The sequence below is a fragment of the Brienomyrus brachyistius genome, chromosome 19 (genome assembly GCF_023856365.1).
Source record: "Brienomyrus brachyistius isolate T26 chromosome 19, BBRACH_0.4, whole genome shotgun sequence".
Classification (NCBI taxonomy): Eukaryota; Metazoa; Chordata; class Actinopteri; order Osteoglossiformes; family Mormyridae; genus Brienomyrus; species Brienomyrus brachyistius.
Genome location: NC_064551.1, coordinates 18,460,469 through 18,478,330, shown reverse-complemented (window position 1 = coordinate 18,478,330; position 17,862 = coordinate 18,460,469). Strand labels below are relative to the sequence as shown.

Genomic DNA, 17,862 nt, shown 5'->3' with positions numbered 1-17,862 from the left:
GGGTTCCTTTAAATCAGAGCTAGATAAGATCTGAGCTATTAGTCAAGTTCTCCCCAAACGAGCTTGATGGGCCGAATGGCCTCCTCTCGTTTGTAAATTTCTTATGTTCTTATGAACCTGACCCCCAGGGTTATCTTTGATTATAAGTTACTAAACCACACTCCCCTTCCGGTTTGCAGAAACTTCTGAAGCGAAGCACATGGGAACGGGAAGTGAGGACCCCGTGGTGGGCGGGATCATCTCTACATGAATCACGGACTTCCTCTTCGGCACTTGGTTTGTTCCTCCAAGCTGCCCATTGGCCTGAAGCACTAATTGACAGCGCGCGTTGTTCCCGCCCACTGGTGGTTTCGGGTGAGAGCTCGGTCACACAGACCGCCGCAAAGACAAGTTCGGCTCGGGGGGAAGCTCGCTGTTTTGCCGCAGTTATGGCGGCTCCACTGGCGCAGTTTGATGAGGACTGGCAGGATTTCAATGAGTTCAGGCCGTTGTCGGACCCGCAGAGCTGCCTGGATGCAGTGAACTGGAAGGCCGGCGACGTGCCGGGCCTGCTGGAGGACTTTCCGGAGCTCGAGGGCGGCCTCTCGGGCGACACGGGCAGCTTTCAGTCCATGGAGGATTTGGTGAACAGCTTCGAAGAGAAGCTCACCGTGTGTTTCCGAAACTACAGCACGAAAACCGAGAGCTTTGCCCCAGTGAAGCCTATAACGGAGGACAGCATGCTGAAGGATGACGAGTGAGTGGCCGGGCGGCGGGGCCGCAGGCTAACGGCTAACAATAATAATAATAATACAGGCTGATAATTGCAGGCTAAAGGCTAACGCTATCAAAGAGTCTGAGAGGTGACCGTCCAGTCTCATATAGCGTGTCATACGCAGCTAGCTGACAGGCTAAAGGCTAACGCTCTGAGATGTGCCCGTGTAGTCCTACTGATGTTATAAGCCTTTAGCTGGAAGGCGAACGAGTGACTGTCAGGTCCTAGTAACATTTTTTGTGATGAAATATTAAATTTTTATGGGTACTAAAAATTGTTTGCATATTTCACTAGTTATATATATTTTCAAAATCTGAATTCTGACATCAGAATCTGGTTTGTTGCCTAAGATTTGCTATATTATTAAGATGGAGGACGGTCATTTCCTTTTGAAAAGCTCCTTAAAAGGAGCCTTTTATTTTAACCAAGGCTGGCTGAATGCGTCGTGTTCGATCTAGCCAGTGTCTGTCATTCTGATGGGTTTGGTCGTTGATGGTTTCATCAGTCCTGGTCTGCCTGTTTGTGAAGTGTAAGTCTGTATTGGAGTTGGCTCTGTTATTAATAAGAGCTTGTTGATAAGGGGTGTTGTGATTCAGTTTGCGCTAAGTTTGGATCAGTTGACAGACAAACCGGAAGATAAGTCTCTGCTGTATGGAGTGACTTTCCCCTGCATGTGGGTAACTTTCAGCATGCTGTGTGGAGTGATGGTTCTGCAAGGGGCAGCTATGGAGATGTGAGCTGTAGGAATATAAGGATGGGTTGGGGAAGGACTTCTCAGGTGTCTGCCTGTGTGTGGAGGATAACATAACTAAAATGAGTTTGCAAAATTTCAAGACAAGTATTGTACATGCCGATTGTGTTTTGCAAATTGTACTTTCTCCAGGATCTGGAATGCACTGACTGGTAACTATGGCAACGTGATGCCAGTGGACTGGAAGACATCCCACGCTCGGTCCTTGCATCTCCCTACCCTCAACCTCGCGGAAAAGGGGGTGAGTGAGAGCATTTATTTTGCAAGATTCCGTCGCATTCTGGCCTGAGCAGATGGCTGCTCAGAATACTTGTATTTTCTTTAAACCCAATAATTCTATAAATATGCATCATTTACCAAAAAAGCTGATATGGATTCACAGCCATTACACTCATGTCAAAGGAAAGATGGACTGTTCCCTTCTTCCCCCATAATCCCTCAGTCCTGGGTCTAATGAGATCCATCACTGTTCTTAGACCTGGGACTGTCAAGAAGGGCCATAAAGATGCAGAATGACATGCAGGGGGATTATCTAAAGGAAGCACAGTCATGCCCTCGTCGTGCTATTGTGGATGAACCTTTCCAAGGAGTATTTAGTGATCAGGGACTAGTTTGCTTGTGCTCTCTGCCCCTCAGAAGCCGGAATCCGCGAACCTGGACCTGTCTGATGATGAGGAATTGCGGGAGCAGCTGGACATGCACTCCATCATCGTCTCCTGCATCACCGACGAGCCCCTCTTCACTGCCGAGCAGGTACAGATGGTGTGGACATGTCCTGTGTGCATCTGGATCAAGCCCTCGCACACAAACAAACATCTGGGCGTTTTGTAGGTGATTGAGGAGATCGAGGAGATGATGCAGGAGTCTCCAGACCCCGAGGAGGAAGAGAACCCTTCTCAGTCAGACCTGTCCCTGCTCTCGCAAGAGGGTCACTCGCTCCAGAGGTCTTGTACGAGCAGCAGTTATGAGGAACGTAAGTGTACGGTCCCATCTGAAATCCTTTTGCCTGAGTCTGTCTTAAATGGTGCTGAAGAAGTAAATTATTCATGTTTTTTAAGTGTTTTAAAAATGTGTTGTCAGTATATCATATTAGTATAGTGTTGTCAATATCATGTGTAATGTCTTGCAATACCGTTATTTCTGCATTTTAGCTCTAGACTGAATCTCAGCCTGCCTTGTGCTGATTTGACTGCTGTTGCTTTACTTTTAATGACTGAATGGGTCTGGTCAGCTTTATCCTCTTTAAGGTTATTCCCGTAAGATGCAGTACTTCTGAGGGTTTCTTTGCATGTTCTCTTCTGCTTCCCGCTCACCAAACATGTCTCCCAATAGGACTGAAGCACATGTCAGTAGCGGAGTTGAACGAGCTCTTGGAGGAGGTGGAGATGGAGATCAGGGAGTACTCAGAGGAGCTGATCCAGCAGCTGGCGCTGCGGGACGAGCTGGACTTCGAGAAGGAGGTGAAGAACAGTTTCATCAGCGTGCTGATTGAGGTGCAGAATCGGCAGAAGGAGCATCGGGAGCTGCTGAGGAAGAAGAGGAGGCTGCGTGGGGGAGGAGGCCACCAGGGCCGGGCGGAGAGAGCCCAGGCACCTGGGACGGTGAGTCCTATGGGGGCAGGGGTCCAGATCGGGGAGAGAGCACAGAAACGGGTGGATCCAAGACGGGTAGTGGGAGGAGCGTCCAATGCTGTGGCAGGGGTGTGGGGTCATGGGCTCACCCCAGGCATCTACCCTGTAGATGACACTCCTTTCAAAGCACATGATGCAGGCACCTGCTTGTGGCATAGCTGTTGGCGTGCTGGCGGGGGTGTTCCGCTCAGAGACTGAAGGATTCTGGGGTGGCGGTGGAGGGCCTCTCCAGTGGAGGGCGCCTTCTCTGGGCCTCGCTCTGGTGCTGCAGAATCCTCCCCCCCCCCGCCCCCCTGCTTTCCTCCTCAGGGACTTGGCTGCATGGCTCTCCTTAGTCTCTCTTGCCAGTTTCCTACAACCTCCATTTCCTCTATCTTCTGTGTTCTCGCTCCATGGTCAGCGGCAGATGTGGGGCCGTAGTCTGGCAGCCGCCGGAACTTTCCAGCTTTTCTTAGGAAGCTGTCTCTGGCTTTAGGGGGAGGGGGAGGGTCATAGCTTGTGAATAATGGTGCCCCCCCCTTCCGGTGCCCTTTGGAAGCTGCAGTGAATGTGTTACTTGGAGCTGTCAGGTTTCACCCACTCTACTCAAGTGGCTAGTGGCCTAATCGGGGTGGTAGATGCCAGCAGGTCACCCCACCACTGACCCACCTCCCATACTTTCTTCCTGAAACGCTGTCCCCCCATGTCACAGCTACCTGGTTGTTTGCAGTGCATGCAGTGTGCCCCCCCCCCCCAAACCTCACTTTCAGAGCTCTTTGCCCCTCCCATTCTGATGCTGAGTGGGGCCATCTGTCTGCCCTGAATTCGAAGTCTCACACGCTCTGTCTCTCTTTCTCTCTCCCTCTGTCCTCCTGTCCGCTCCTGCACTCCTCCGTGCCTCCTTCCCTAGCGCTTCAGCATGGAGGTCCTCTCCACCGCCATTCAGAATGGCTTCCGCCACACGTTCGGCAGCGCGCTCGGGGACAAACAGGTGCCCCCTTTTCCCTGTCCGCCTCTCCCTGTCCTCCACGGCACCCGGCGTCTGTCGGTGCTCAGTGCTCACCTGCATTTGTGTTCCTCTAGTACCTGACCACTGTCATTCCCTATGAGACGAAGGGGGGGCCTCCTTCAGTGGAAGATCTTCAGATTCTCACCAAGAGTGAGTGCTCCTTTCTCTGGCCTGATGGCCGGCTTTCTGCCCATCTCTGCCTGTCTCTTTATGACTGACTGAGCTTCCACGATCATGTTTGCGTGCCCTCAGTTCTGCGTGCCATGCGGGAGGACAGCGATAAGGTGCCGAGCCTCCTCACAGATTACATCCTCAAAGGTAACGTTCCCGTTTCTGCTCCGGCAGAGCTGTGTTTGTCTTTACCTGAAGATGAGCTCTGCTACCCTCTGGTGGTCAGGTGTATTACAGTCCGGTGTGATTCTTCGGCCCTCTCCCTCCTTTGTAATTATCTGGAAATTTCCCCATTTGTTTAACATTCATTTGATGCTGTTTCCCAGTTTGTGGCTCCCCTGATCCATGAATTTAATTTTCCTTTCTCTTCTTTGCCTGCGTTCCTCATACTAGCTCTGGTGTGAGGGCTGTGGAGTCAGAGGTTTGTTAAACAGTACTGTGAGTTCCTGTTATTAGAATGCCCCTCCACCCCCTACTGGCAGGTTCTGGCAGTGCAGCCTTTGTGCGTGTAGGTGTGTTTGTGTGTATTGCACTGCTTCACTCCTGCACTGCGTCTTTTTAGCTGTGCCACCACAGAGCACTGTTCTCTCCTCTAGTGCTGACTTTTGTTGGCAGAGCAGATTTTATTTCCAGTGGTGTGGGTATGAACCTCAGTCATGTTTATAATCATTTCTGTCATATGATACAGGTTTGCGAACGTAATTGGGACAGACCTGCACAGGTGCTGCTTGTAGTTAATGGTATTTTCTTGGTTTGTTGATGTGCCTTTTGGGGTGATGTTGGCACCTAGCTGGTCTGTCTCTCACGCTGTCTGTTCCAGGACCTGAACGTGGCTTTTACACATTCCTGTCATCTTCTCTCTCTCTCTCTCTCTCTCTACACAGTTCTGTGTCCTACGTAGAACAGGCAGGAACACTGAGTGCATCCTGAGCGTTTTACCGGAAAGACTGAACCCTGACAAAGCATTTTGGAAGCGTGAAGCGGAAGACCTTGACCTTCCAAGGCCACATGCATGACATTCTACACATCTAACATCCTTTCATGCGTAGTATTTTATCTTTCTTTTTTATGTTTTTTTTTTTTTTCTCCTTTTTAATACTTTGTGGTAGCTAGTTCAGATTTTAATTGTTAGCATGTCCTTATGCTGTTGGCAGCATTAACTTCAAATCCGCCTGATTCTAGACGAGCTTCTGAATCCTAACATTTAGGGGGAAGCTTTGGAAACACCGTGCCCCTGTACAGTTCACTGCAGAGGCATTGAAGATGTGATATTGCAGTACTGGCCTTTCAATGGTCTGCACTCCTCTTACTGAGAGCCTCAGTGGAGTACACTGCATTATGGGTTCTCATGCTTGAGACAGGTTCCCATCCTAAGAGCTTCTGTTTGACAGACTCCGAGGGCTCGTGGTTAGCTTAGGCCCTAGGCGTTCTCTGTACAGTCACTGTGCGCTGTGTACACAGCCTAAAACGAATGACGTGGGTGGGTCCCAGCAGCCACCATGGCAGGATGTGGCGTGACGCGATTGCCATAGTGATCACACAAAGGGGCTGATCTTATGCCTTTCTAGCCCCTTCACCCCAGCCAAACGGCATGGCCATCCGTCCATCTACTCCTTTATCAAAACACTAAAACGTTGCCTTTACTGCCTGTAATTTTGTATATAAGTCATTGTCTAATTTGTGGCTAATTTATTCACTTTGTTTTGTAACTCTATAGCAGTACATACATTTTGTATCCAACAAGCATTAACTGAAAATAAATGAGTAAGATAAAAAAACATACTAATTGGATTTGGTGTTTTTAGGACTCCTCTGTGCCTGTTCTTGCTGCTCCGGCTTCCTTCTGCTGTTGTCCAATTTGTGACTGCTTGGAGTGTGAGGAAAAAAGCAGGCAAGAAGTAATCTTGGATAAGTGTTTCACCTTAAATTCTACTAAATGCAGTATGACTATTTGATCATTGCATTCAGGATCATTAGAGTATAGTGAGTGCTTGTCTTCAGACTAATTGACAGCTCCTTTCCTGCTTCCGAGTGTTTTTTTTTTGCATGTTGAATAGCTAGATGGCATGAATCACTGAGGAATTGCCTCCTTTCCATGTGTAGAACAACAATGTGCAGGCAATTGTATAAAGTGATTAGCAGGTAGCCTATGCTGGTGAGTAATAGGCGAATTTTAAAACAAAGCTGGCTGTTCTTGTCCTAAGTTGTTGGACAGAATGGATTTTTAAACAAACCAAAGTATGAATGTTCAGATAGTCCATCCACATGTTTTGCATTGCAACTCCAGTGCACTTGGGTTATGTTCCCACTGAGCTGTAAATTTACCTTGAGCTGCATAATTTACAATCACCCAAACACACACGTGGTGATTGGGGGCAGTCTTCTGTAGGGATGCTGAACACGGCACCTGGGAGGTGTTCAGTTACAGATATCCAGAGATGTGCAGGCTGGGACCAGCACACAAAGGCTACTGAAATGCTTCATCTGAAGAACAGGAAACTCGCATGATGCAGCATGACCGGTAGGGTAACAGGAAACTGACAACACAGGAGCAGATCACATGGTAAGACTTTTTAATGAAACAAGAATGCTGTCAGTCGGATTACTAGAGCAATGCACAGCTTATTACTTTACTAGGCAAACAGAACTAATGCGTGTGTGTATATATATATATGTGTGTATATATATGTGTGTGTGTGTATATATATACACACATATAGTGTCTGGCCTTCTACTTTAAACACTGGCCATTTTTACAAATATCCTGTTGAAAACTGAATGTCACAGCATTAAGTCATTAGAGGCCAATAATGTATTTAGGTGTTTGTCAACAGCAGTACACAGATATAAATCACATGAAACGCGCCAGACGTACCTGACACTGCATTACACATCTGTACACACAAACTCACAAAAGCCAGACCATAATAATGTCCCCTCTTGCTACCCATTTTTTTTTTTTTAAACGTCAGCCGATCAACCTGTACTGGATGAGGTCATGAAGACAGAGTCTCAGTCCTGTACTACAATACTCTGAGGTAGGAAGTTACAGCGAATTCCTTATCTAACTCTTCACACAGAGTAGCCAAAAAGTGATTACAGCGCCATTAGCCAGTGACAAATTCAGGAAACGGAAATGGCTTCTTCACAAAATAAGGTCCATCTGCCACAGTTCAAATTTTACTGAAGTATCCGCGTACATATGGTCACCAACTGAAGCTGCGCTAAAAGTCAAACAGCAAGATTAACTTTGTATGTGATATTTACAGGAAGGTGGTCTATCCCCATTTCATCAACCTGTATATACATTATAATAGCATTAATTTATATAGAGTGAATATTTCAAATACTAATTTTACCACTTATTTGCATACACACCTGTCTGGGGTGAGGTCATGACAAGGAAAAAGCTGACTGTATGAAAAGAACAAAGCCCAGTACCCAAGCGCACAGAATAATGTAGCACACGGCGATCTGTACATGGCATGATGACCCGAGCTCCCCAGAACAAACACACCGTACACCAATCAGCTGCTTCTGATTACATTCCATCCATACTTCAACGAACATGACTGACACACAGAGTGCATCATTTGGAAAGCCAGAGCACTTCTGTGGGACTGAAGGTGACCGGTTACCGATAGCTGTAGCGAGTACTGGTGACAGTGACACGTAATGTAAACACAGACATGGCCTTTACTCGCACACCAGGCAAGATCCACTGCAGGGGGCAACCGGCACAACCCAGACTTCTTACAGACTACCGTCAAGATGGCATATGAACAGTTCTCAAAAAAGAGGCTACAATTTAAAAAAAATTGGAGAAATCAAATCTGAAATTCAGCTTTGCTCAGTTTCCTAACACACATACATACACAAAATTTCAAGAGTCACTTTAGGACTGATATGCTGGCATCACGCAAATGAACGACTACGACCACTCAACCATCCACTGACCAGAAAACGATAACAAATAATAACCATATAACTATACATGTATACGAGTAGAAACTAGTGCTTACATTTTGTAAAAAATTTAAAAAATAAAACACATGCTTGTTCCTTCAGAGTATAGCCGTTCCAGAACTGGGTTTGAGGTACACTCTTCATTCAAGCTCAAACTAAAGAGAGAGAGAGAGAGAGAGAGAGAGAGAGAGAGCCAGGCAAGAGAGGAAGAGGCCATGCTGACACCACCACCCGCAAGATGGGAAAACATAGAGAGTCACAAACAGCGGAGCCACACGACCCCAGAGCTGTGAACAGCTCGTAATTCTATGAACTGGACTGATCTTACACTGAGCAAGTCTTGGTCTTCTCAGTTTGATGCGCCCAATCGTGCTGAGACGGACAGAGTCGTGTTAAGTTAGAGAGGACTGCACGCCAACCAAAGCGAAAGGAGGCCTTGCACAGTACATTCATGAGAGAGTGTGTAAAAAAAGGCACCAGGCCGCTTCTGGTGTGCCGTCAATGCTGAAGCACATTTCCTTAGGAAACAAGCAAACCTCACTGCTGAAAACAATGAAAAGATCACCCACCCCCCCCCACCAACCCCAAGCCGGGCTGCTAGGGGGAGGGGAGGACTGGGCTGCATGTCGCTGAGTGGCTGGGTGTCTCCTGGGGGAAATGGCACCCCCTTCTGGGTGATGTGGAGCACGGGGATGGATAGGCTTGCTAGACCTCCACAGCCTGCAGGCCCATCTTCTCCTCCTCTAGTCAATCGGTGCTGGGCTTTTTCAGCGAGAAGGGGAAGATGTGGAAGTGTGCGCTGAGTTGACGAACCTGGGGGAGGGAGGGGTGGAGTTCAAGGACAGTGCGGCTTTTAACGAGACGCGCTTCTCGATGATGGCGGGGTGAGACGGATACGGCGGAGGAGAGCAGCAGGACTCACCACGGACACCCCGTAGTGGATGTGGGCCAGGAGCACCAGCCCGGTCCAGATGTGCAACACGAGGCCCTCGCTGTGCTTCAGGACGCCCAACGCCACCAGTAGAACCAGCAGCGCCATGGGCAGCAGCAACCAGCTGAGCGGCTGGCAGCGCGTGTTACTCATCTGGCACACAATCAGCTTGCACTGCAGGGCGGGGTGCGGCAGCAAAAGCAGGCAAATGATTAGGGTCAAGGTGTAGACAGGGTGTAGAGGGTTACGGTCAGGAAGTAGACAGGGTACAGAGGGTTATTTTAGGGTGAGGGTGTAGAGGAGACAGGGTGTAGAGTGTTAGGGTATAAAAAGCTAGGGTCAGACAGTAGAGGCCAGCAGAGTGCTCACTAACCCCCCAAACGGACCCCAGAGAATCTCCGGCAGGCAGACTCACAGTGACGTTGGCGAAGGCCGTGCCCACCATGAGGTAGAAGATGCGAGGCTGCTGCTGGATGATGTCATTGGGAGAGAGGCAGACCCAGAGGGTGGAGAGCACAAAGAGTATCACCGGGGATAGGAAGGGCAGGAAGGCCTCATAGAGCGAGCTGTGCTTCAGGGAGCTGCCACGGTAGGACCTGCCAGCAGGGGAAACAGCACCTTCAGCTGGAGAAGCCAGGCATCACCGCTCACACACACGCAGCTGACCTACTGAAGCCTTTCAGATCTGACAATCTATTTTATGGGGAAACGTGAAGATATACATACTTGAAGACGTTGTAAAGGCTCATTGGAAGAGTTACTATGAACGCACAGCCTGAAAGGAGAGGAAACAGACATTTCAGTATAACAGTGGCACTTTCTGAAGATCCTGAATGACTCTGTGGACACCGGTGAGCCGAGCAGCGTGCAGCAGACAGGCACCCAAGATGTGCGGTCGAGTCTTACCCAGGATCATCACAGTGAAGAGGTCCCTGTAGTAAAAGTTCCCAATTATGGGCTTGTACCACGCCTCCACACCCACCACAGCAGTGATGATGTACACGACGGAGATGGTCTGCAGGAGGACAGCAACTTCACAAGCATGCCAGAATCACTACAGTGCCCCCTGTGCCAGGCTAACACACTACTGCCACTGGTACCATTTATTGTCATTGATCATTTATCGTTATTGTTTTATCGAAATCTAAATTGTCATGGGTTCCATGTCTAAATGGGCACCATTGTATACCTGCAATTTTCTTTCAGGATTAATCTACCCGTCTATCCATCCATCTAACACTCAGAGGGCCGTTACAACAGACAGCGGCACTGGCTTGACTGGCTCACCACTTGGCTGATGTCATATCCCCAGGGCAGGAACAACACGCCGGTGTTGTACTTCTCCCAGTGGGACAGGATGAAAGAAAACAGCACGGACCACAGGATGTAGTACAGCGTCAGCACGTCCACGCCCGTATCACCACGCCCGAAGATGGAGTACACTGTGGACACGAAGAAGACGCAGGCCCAGCTGTCCAGGCCGTGGTCAAAGAGCTCCCCCAGTGGCGTGCTGGAGCTGGTCCTGCGGGCCTGTTTCCCATCCACACCATCTGAAAAGGACACAGCCGTTTGAGGGACGCCGGCAGACACAGACGAGCCCATCAGCACTTTACACTGGGTAATACTACAAAGTGCAGGACCCTGACATGGAAGCTCTTTCCAAATGGGAACCCGAGTCAGAAGCTCATTGCATCACACCTGATCTGGTCCGAATGGGCTCTGACTTATTAACCCTCGAAGTTCATTTGCAGCGCGGATGCACCTTTTCGGGGTGCAATGGTAGTAAAACGCACCCAGAGTGTAAGCGATGAAGTTGAAGACTCCAGCTGCCACCCACACCCAGGTCGGGACGTGCGTGTGACCTTGGGCTGAAAGTAAACACAGTGATCTCTGTTACACGCTTTACATGCTTCACTGTGTGGTGGCGGGGAGGGGAGGGGGTCGACTGGGGAGACAGGCAGCCAGAGCACGACTAACCGAACAGATTTACATTTACAGTATTTGGCAGACGCCAGGGCGACTTACATAAGTGCTTTGAGACTCCGCGATGAATTTTTCCAATACTAGCTGAATAAGGCTATGAATACCATCTATCTGAATACTCTGCTGAGAATTTTTTTTTTATATACAGATGAACGGCATAGGGGCTGAGGCACTGTCCCGCGAGTCAGTGTCCGCAGCACTTATGCCCCTCCTCCTCCTTATCTGGCTGCCTTTAAACTGTGAACTTGACTGACAACAGGGAAGGGCGGCGGCGAGGTTAAAAGAGGACAGGACACGTCATCGGCCCAACTCACCCGAGGCGTCGAAGTCAAAGTCGTAGAAAGCTAGCATGAGGAAGTTGAGCACCAGGAACATGAAGCCGGTGAATGTGATGAGATTTGGGGCAAGCCATGTGGGCAAAATCTGTGGGGTGGGGTCACATGGCCACAGCTGAGTGGGACTTCATATTCACAGCAAGCGACAACGAGGCCATTTCAGGCAGAAAGACACGCACGACTCACCTTTACGACAGAGTTCCAGAACGGGTGCATGACATACACTGACAAGGGGTTGGAATCGACGGCGCTGTACTGTGGGCAGAGGGGAGAGACAGTCAGAGGCGATGTCAAGTCACAGAAGGATTTACAGGCTTGAAAATGCAGGACAACACCTCCAACACCCCATTACGCACACACAAAGCGAGCATGAGGAAGTTAAGGAGCATGGTAAATCAACACTCATACCAAAACCAAAAGGATTCATTACATTACATATCTTAGAACTTCTAATGGATATTTCCCAGTCAGGGAATTCCAAGCATCCTTTTTCTGGGGAAGTTGTGCAGTGAGATGAATCAGGAAACTGCGCCAGTGGCTGGAAGGTCACCAGGTTAAAATCCCAAGGTCAAAGTGATCTCACCACTGGGTGCCTGAGTGAGGCCCTTAACTCCGCCTTGTTCTGGCGGAGCTCAGTCTGCTTTCTCAAAATCATGCACTGCTCTGCATAAAAGCTTCTGCCTAAATAAATGTAAAATTATCCATCCATCCTCTATGTCTGCTTGTCCTATGAAGGGTTGTGGGGGTCCGGAACCAATACCAGAAGGAATCAGCCAGGAGGGGGCGCCAGCCCATCGCAGGGCACTCACACCATTCACATCTATGGACAATTTAGCATTTCCAATTCACCACGGCTTGCTTTTGGACATGGGGAGAACATGCAAACTGCACATATGTAAAGCTAGATCCAAGACTCTAACCCTGGTCTCAGAGGTGTGAGGCAACAGTGCTAACCACTGTGCTGCCCCCTGAATATAAATTTACGTTACATTTAAAATGCAAGATATAAATTACAACTACCACTAAATAATAATAATTGATACTTCATTGATCGCGTGGGGAAATTGTCTTTATGCTTCCCTCAACCTGCAATTTGTAGAGTAAGCTAGCAACAAAGGGCAGCCACCTGCTGCGGGCCCCAGGGAGCTGGGGGTTAGGGGTCTTGCTCAAGGACCCGCAGACATGTTGCGGCTGGGTTCGAACTGGCGACCTTCTGATTACAGGCGCACACAGGCTTAGCTGACTGAGCCTCATGCTGTAGAATGCCCTAGTTTGTTATGGAGAGAAAGAAGTAAATGTACTATACACACATATTAGCACCCACTCCTGGCATCTTGCACAAAATTCAGAAATGATACCTCCAAGCCACACATAGCCTGTCATGCCGGATATTTCAGCTGGTAAACTCCCAGAAACAAGCTCCTCCAGTAAAGCAGAAAGCACCTCCGGCAAACTACGACTGAACTGCGGAACTGACCAGCATCGCACTTTGTACACCAGTGAGAATGTCCAAGCAAATAGGACTGTGTACCTCCAAAACGTCCATATGTAACTCCATGTGGATGGAAGGGCAGCTGGATGGATGGATGGATGGATGCATGCATGGATGGATGGATGGATGGATGGATGGATGGATGGACAGCCAAGAATAAGCACCCCCCACCTCAGGGCACTTATAACTAATATATAATGATAGCAAGGCCACTTGCATCAGCTCGTAAGCGTACAGGAAGTAAATATGAAACAAACCACAGAAGTGAGCTGTACATGAAGAAACACACATATCCTTCTGTGCCGTGCACAGTGCAGAACCTGGACATGGAGTATAGAATCCAACACGAGATCTGACCACTTGGGAGAAGCTCACAAAAATAAGCAGAATTCCCCAGAAAGAGCTAAAGGGCATGAAAAGACCAAACAGGGCAGACAGTAACAGTGCTCAGTATACCGGTGTCAGCACTGCATCGAGATACCAAGAATTTCTTGAAGGGTATGATTTTATAATTCTGCAAATTTAGATTTGATGAAAATGTGCTATACATCTCTATTGCACATAAAAAAAATGCTTTAAGAAATTTTGTCACATGGTGGCCTAATCAGTACTTTGTGCAGAGACACTCTGCTCATTTCAAGTGTCTTGTGCAGAGAAGTGACACAGACGGAAGATGGACACCACTGTTGCCCACTGCTCGGCACTAGCTGATATAGCGTGGAGTAGAGATAGAGGGGAGTGAGATATGGCATTATTTTGGTTTTACAGTTTTTTTCAATTGTTTTACCACATTTCATGAAATTCTCACGACTGTAAGAGCATTTCTCAAAATAGTTTATGCATATAGCACAACAGTGTGGTTAAGCTGCAAAAGGCTGCAACTGACCTAGAACAATCAACTCATGTCTCAAAGGCAAATAATTCCATCATTGAATCACTCAGTGCCAATAAAATGAAAAACGAGGCAAAATGCTTAGACACTGTCAGTATGTCAGTGTAATTATGCTCCTGAGCTCCACAATTCTGAATCACAGTCGTTTCCCACTTTCTCAGGGTCACTGACTGATCATTCTTCTTTAGCAAATTGATAATTATTTATGTCAAACACACCAATTTCAACTTCGCAAGGCTCTACATTACAGCATGTAAAGTTCACTAACAAGAGAAAGCACTCACTCGCACAACTTCTTCAGATCTCAAGGCACAGCATAATAGCAACAAAAACACACACCACACTGTATCACACAAAAACAACAGAATGGTGACAAAAGCATGAACTATGAGAACTAAAATTACAATGTATCACTGCAATTTATGAAATATATTCTTGAAAGAAAGTTCTGCGTGTAGTGTTTTACACGATAAACACTTACATATATAGTTTTGGATGCAAAGTTATTACATGAGAACGTATATAACCCATTTTGACCAACAACAATTTTTGAAAATATAACCTTATTGTATTATCAATGAGAACTAAGCTGAGGCCAAATTAATATTAGAATACATGCATTAAATGGAGTTGAAACTATGTACATTTCACTGAAAATGTACAAAAAAAAACTACATTCATGAAGCCTGTTTGTTTAAAAGCAATATACGTAATATTAAAATGTGAATGTTTTACTGTATCAATTTCGTATTTATACCAAGTTACCAAAGCTGGTATAGGTATCAAACTCAAAGTCTTGGAACTGAGCCAACTCTAGCGGACAGATCACATTAACTGACTGGCATGTGATGTCAGGCAGTGTGCATAAATGCTTAAAGTACTGACCTGTGTGTTTGGCTGAGGGTGGGATCTCATGACAGCCAGCCACAAGCCACATGCCCTGACACTAGGCACATTCGGCGGGGGGGGGGGGGGGGTGCAGGTGTCTGGGCAACTGCTCCTTTTGCCCAAACCCTTTAAAGTGCCTCCCTTTAATGGTACCGAGTGGCCCCCTCTTTTACCTCTTGAACCAGTTAACCACACACTATAGAAAAACGCTGTCAAATATAATACCTTTTGTAAAAGGACATTTAAGTGGAGCCATGGTGGTGCAGTGGTTAGCACTGCTGCCTCACACCTCTGGGACCCGGGTTCGAGTCTCTGCTTGGGTTCCTTGTGTGGAGTTTGCATGTTCTCCCCATGTCGTTGTGGGGTTCCCTGCGGGTACTCTGGTTTCCCCCCACAGTCCACAAACATGCTAAGGCTAATTGGAGTTTCTAAATTGCCTGTAGGTGTGAATGGTGTGTGTGAGTGTGCCCTGCGATGGTTTGGAAAATGAATGGACACTTTTATACATTAAATCCCGTAATACACACACACCAATCTAATTTTATGCGGCATCTGTAAAAAGTCTCACCCACCCCCCCCCAGGAGCAAATAGTACAGGTTATGATTTGCGGGGGGGACACTGTGATGGAGTATAGAAACCATTAGTGAGTCACGTCCCCAAAAACAATCAGCCTCGCGAGTGTCTCTGTGATGCAAAGGCATGCCGCTTTAAATCAGGACGTCCTCCGAATGAGCTTCTGCAGACGAAGCAGATGTGGGACGCAGCTCCAGACTCCACAGGTCCAAACTGCAGCACACAAGTCCCACAGAGACATGATCCCATGGAATAAGCCACTCCCCCAACTCTCAGCAGCCTACACCCTCTCACGACACAGCAGACAGTGACGAAACACGAGGAGAGAGTGGAAAAAAAGCAATGGCACAGAATAGTTAAGGAGTGCGTGTGTGAGCGTGGCGAAAGGGCGGCCACAGAGCCGGCGGCCACAGAGCCGGCGGCCACAGAGCCGGCGGCCACAGAGCCGGCGGCCACAGAGCCGCGGCCACAGAGCCGCGGCCACAGAGCCGGCGGCCACAGAGCCGGCGGCCACAGAGCCGCGGCCACAGAGCCGGCGGCCACAGAGCCGGCGGCCACAGAGCCGGCGGCCACAGAGCCGGCGGCCACAGAGCCGCGGCCACAGAGCCGGCGGCCACAGAGCTGCAGTCACGACGCCGGCCACTCCTAAATTAATAAGGCCCGGATCCCTGTCCCCAGATCTCAGTGACTTCACACATACAGAGTGCTGTGTGCAGCAGGGTCAGTTACTGTCACATTCTGACGCACGTCCAGCTATTAAGAGACACTCAGGCTGTCTGTTTCCAGGACATAACATCCTGCTGACATGAAACTCACCCCACTCAAGGAGCCTGGTGGTAACTCAACTCACAGACGGGGGTAGAGAACACTCAGCACCGAGGGCTCCCCTTCAGCTGTCCGCTGTGGCACATGACCTGAGAGCCAGTGCGTCTAGAGCCCACACAGAAGCTTTACTGACATGTTTTCTAATGCTGCCCTCCCCATTCTGATGGGTTTTAAATGAGTTTATATGGAAATGGCCCATGTGGTCTGAGCTGTGGCTGGGAAAAAGTTCAGTTCATGGCCATTACTGCTTCCAACTATCTTTACCAGGAAAAAGGTGAAAATGCAGTAACTGCCTTGCAAGTGTATTGCATTTACCATATGGTAAACTGCAGGAAAAGATTTACAAAGGGCTGCAGATTTACATATCTGACAGCTTAACTGACTGCACTTTTTCTGAACCGTCTCCCAAATAATCTTGAGTATCACATAAACAAAACTTATTCAGGTAGCAGTCAAAAAAGGTTAACCTTACTTTATCACGGCTCCCCTATACGAGGCTACCTTTAATAACCTGCCCTTAACTGTACAACTGGAATTAACTTCTCACCAATGACACAAACCCCTGATAACCACGAGCGGTATTTAATATAAAGCGAAAATATCCAAGCAGCACGAGCGACTGGGGGCGTCATGGCAGCGAAGGGAATGAAGCCGGAGAGGCGGAGAAACAGCGTGAAGCACGCGGGACTGGGAGTCTCATGGTGTTAAGCAGCCGGCGGCGAAGCGGGGGCAGACGGGCCGCCCCAAGGCTCACGCACGGAGGGCACAGCCGCGCCCTGGGTGTAAACCAGGGACTTAAAGGAGACCGTCTTACAGCTCAAATGCTTACAGGGTGATTGTGAATAAACATATTCCGAATGCAGAAGCGGATAGATCCTTACTACCTTAACAAACTGGTTATTCCTGGTACCCGTCAGTTAACACTTCAGTCAGCTGGCTAGTCAGAAAATTAACCCCCTAATTAACACTTCAACCGACTACCCATTCGGAGAAGGCACCAGCTAGTAAACATTCCAGATGGCTGGTTAGGCAGAGTATGTGCACGCTAGTTAACACCCTAACCGGCTGATCATTCAAAGGAGTTATCAGCTAGTTAACACTGTATCCGGCTTGTTAGTCAGAAAATATACCAGCTAGTTAACACTCCAGCCGGCTGGTCATTCAGAGAAGGTACCAGAAAGTTAAAAATCCAGTCGGATGGTTAATCAGATAGTCGAAAAGCTCCCCGCTAGATAACACTCCAACACTCTGGTTAGTCAGAGAATTTGCCCGCTAGTTAATACTCCAACCGGCTTGTCATTCAAAGGAGGTACCCGCTGGTTATCATTCCAACCGGATAGTTAGTCATCACATTTCGGCGCATGCTAACTGCTAGCTATCGGGAAGCTGACGACGGGTCTGGTCACCTTATACTTGTCAAAGCCGGTGAGCTGCTCCGGGGTGACATACTCATAAAGCGCCATGGCGACTTGCTGCGCTAACGGCAAAGCGAAAAAGGAAAGCGCTACCAGTGAAGCAGGCTTCTCGGGCAGCGCTCCGCCTCCTGCCGACAAGACGCCGTGGTGACTGCGCTGCGCCGCGCCCTCGGAAGCACCTCCGGGGCTCCGGTGACTCTGTCGCGCTTCTGCCGCAACGCCACCAGCGGCTGGCGGGTGAACTTCGAATACACCTATATAATGAT

General features: G+C 48.5%; 2 protein-coding genes across 4 annotated transcripts; one reads left to right on the top strand and one right to left on the bottom strand.

Moving 5' to 3' along the window:
- The first annotated feature begins 296 nt into the window (after positions 1-296).
- On the top strand, positions 297-6,077 carry fez2a (fasciculation and elongation protein zeta 2a). Of its 3 annotated transcripts, XM_048985122.1 has the most exons (10): positions 322-736; positions 1,638-1,746; positions 2,142-2,258; positions 2,337-2,478; positions 2,838-3,106; positions 4,026-4,106; positions 4,199-4,274; positions 4,377-4,442; positions 4,689-4,716; positions 5,180-6,077. In XM_048985122.1, exons 1-9 carry the CDS (start codon positions 429-431, stop codon positions 4,697-4,699), a joined length of 1,179 nt encoding a protein of 392 aa, XP_048841079.1. In that variant the 5' UTR covers positions 322-428; the 3' UTR covers positions 4,700-4,716; positions 5,180-6,077. The 3 variants fall into 3 exon arrangements, with proteins under 3 accessions (XP_048841081.1, XP_048841079.1, XP_048841080.1); XM_048985124.1 differs by lacking the exon at positions 4,689-4,716 and having other exon boundaries at positions 297-736; XM_048985123.1 differs by lacking the exons at positions 4,026-4,106; positions 4,689-4,716 and having other exon boundaries at positions 323-736.
- A 774-nt stretch (positions 6,078-6,851) lies between these two features.
- On the bottom strand, positions 6,852-17,757 carry selenoi (selenoprotein I). Its single transcript, XM_048985121.1, has 10 exons — positions 17,588-17,757; positions 11,697-11,765; positions 11,490-11,598; positions 10,986-11,060; positions 10,480-10,742; positions 10,099-10,207; positions 9,919-9,967; positions 9,608-9,788; positions 9,184-9,366; positions 6,852-9,074 (listed from the first exon to the last, which is right to left on the bottom strand). The coding sequence occupies exons 1-10, from the start codon at positions 17,642-17,644 to the stop codon at positions 8,967-8,969; spliced, it is 1,203 nt and encodes a 400-aa protein (XP_048841078.1). The 5' UTR covers positions 17,645-17,757; the 3' UTR covers positions 6,852-8,966.
- Between the last annotated feature and the right edge of the window lie 105 nt (positions 17,758-17,862).

Coding starts and splice junctions, on each gene's coding strand:
- fez2a (XM_048985124.1), top strand. CDS start 429: ATGGCGGCTCCACTGGCGCAGTTTGATGAGGACTGGCAGGATTTCAAT. Junction 3,107..4,025: donor GAGCCCAGGCACCTGGGACG/GTGAGTCCTATG, acceptor CTCCTTCCCTAG/CGCTTCAGCATGGAGGTCCT. Junction 4,107..4,198: donor GCGCGCTCGGGGACAAACAG/GTGCCCCCTTTT, acceptor GTGTTCCTCTAG/TACCTGACCACTGTCATTCC.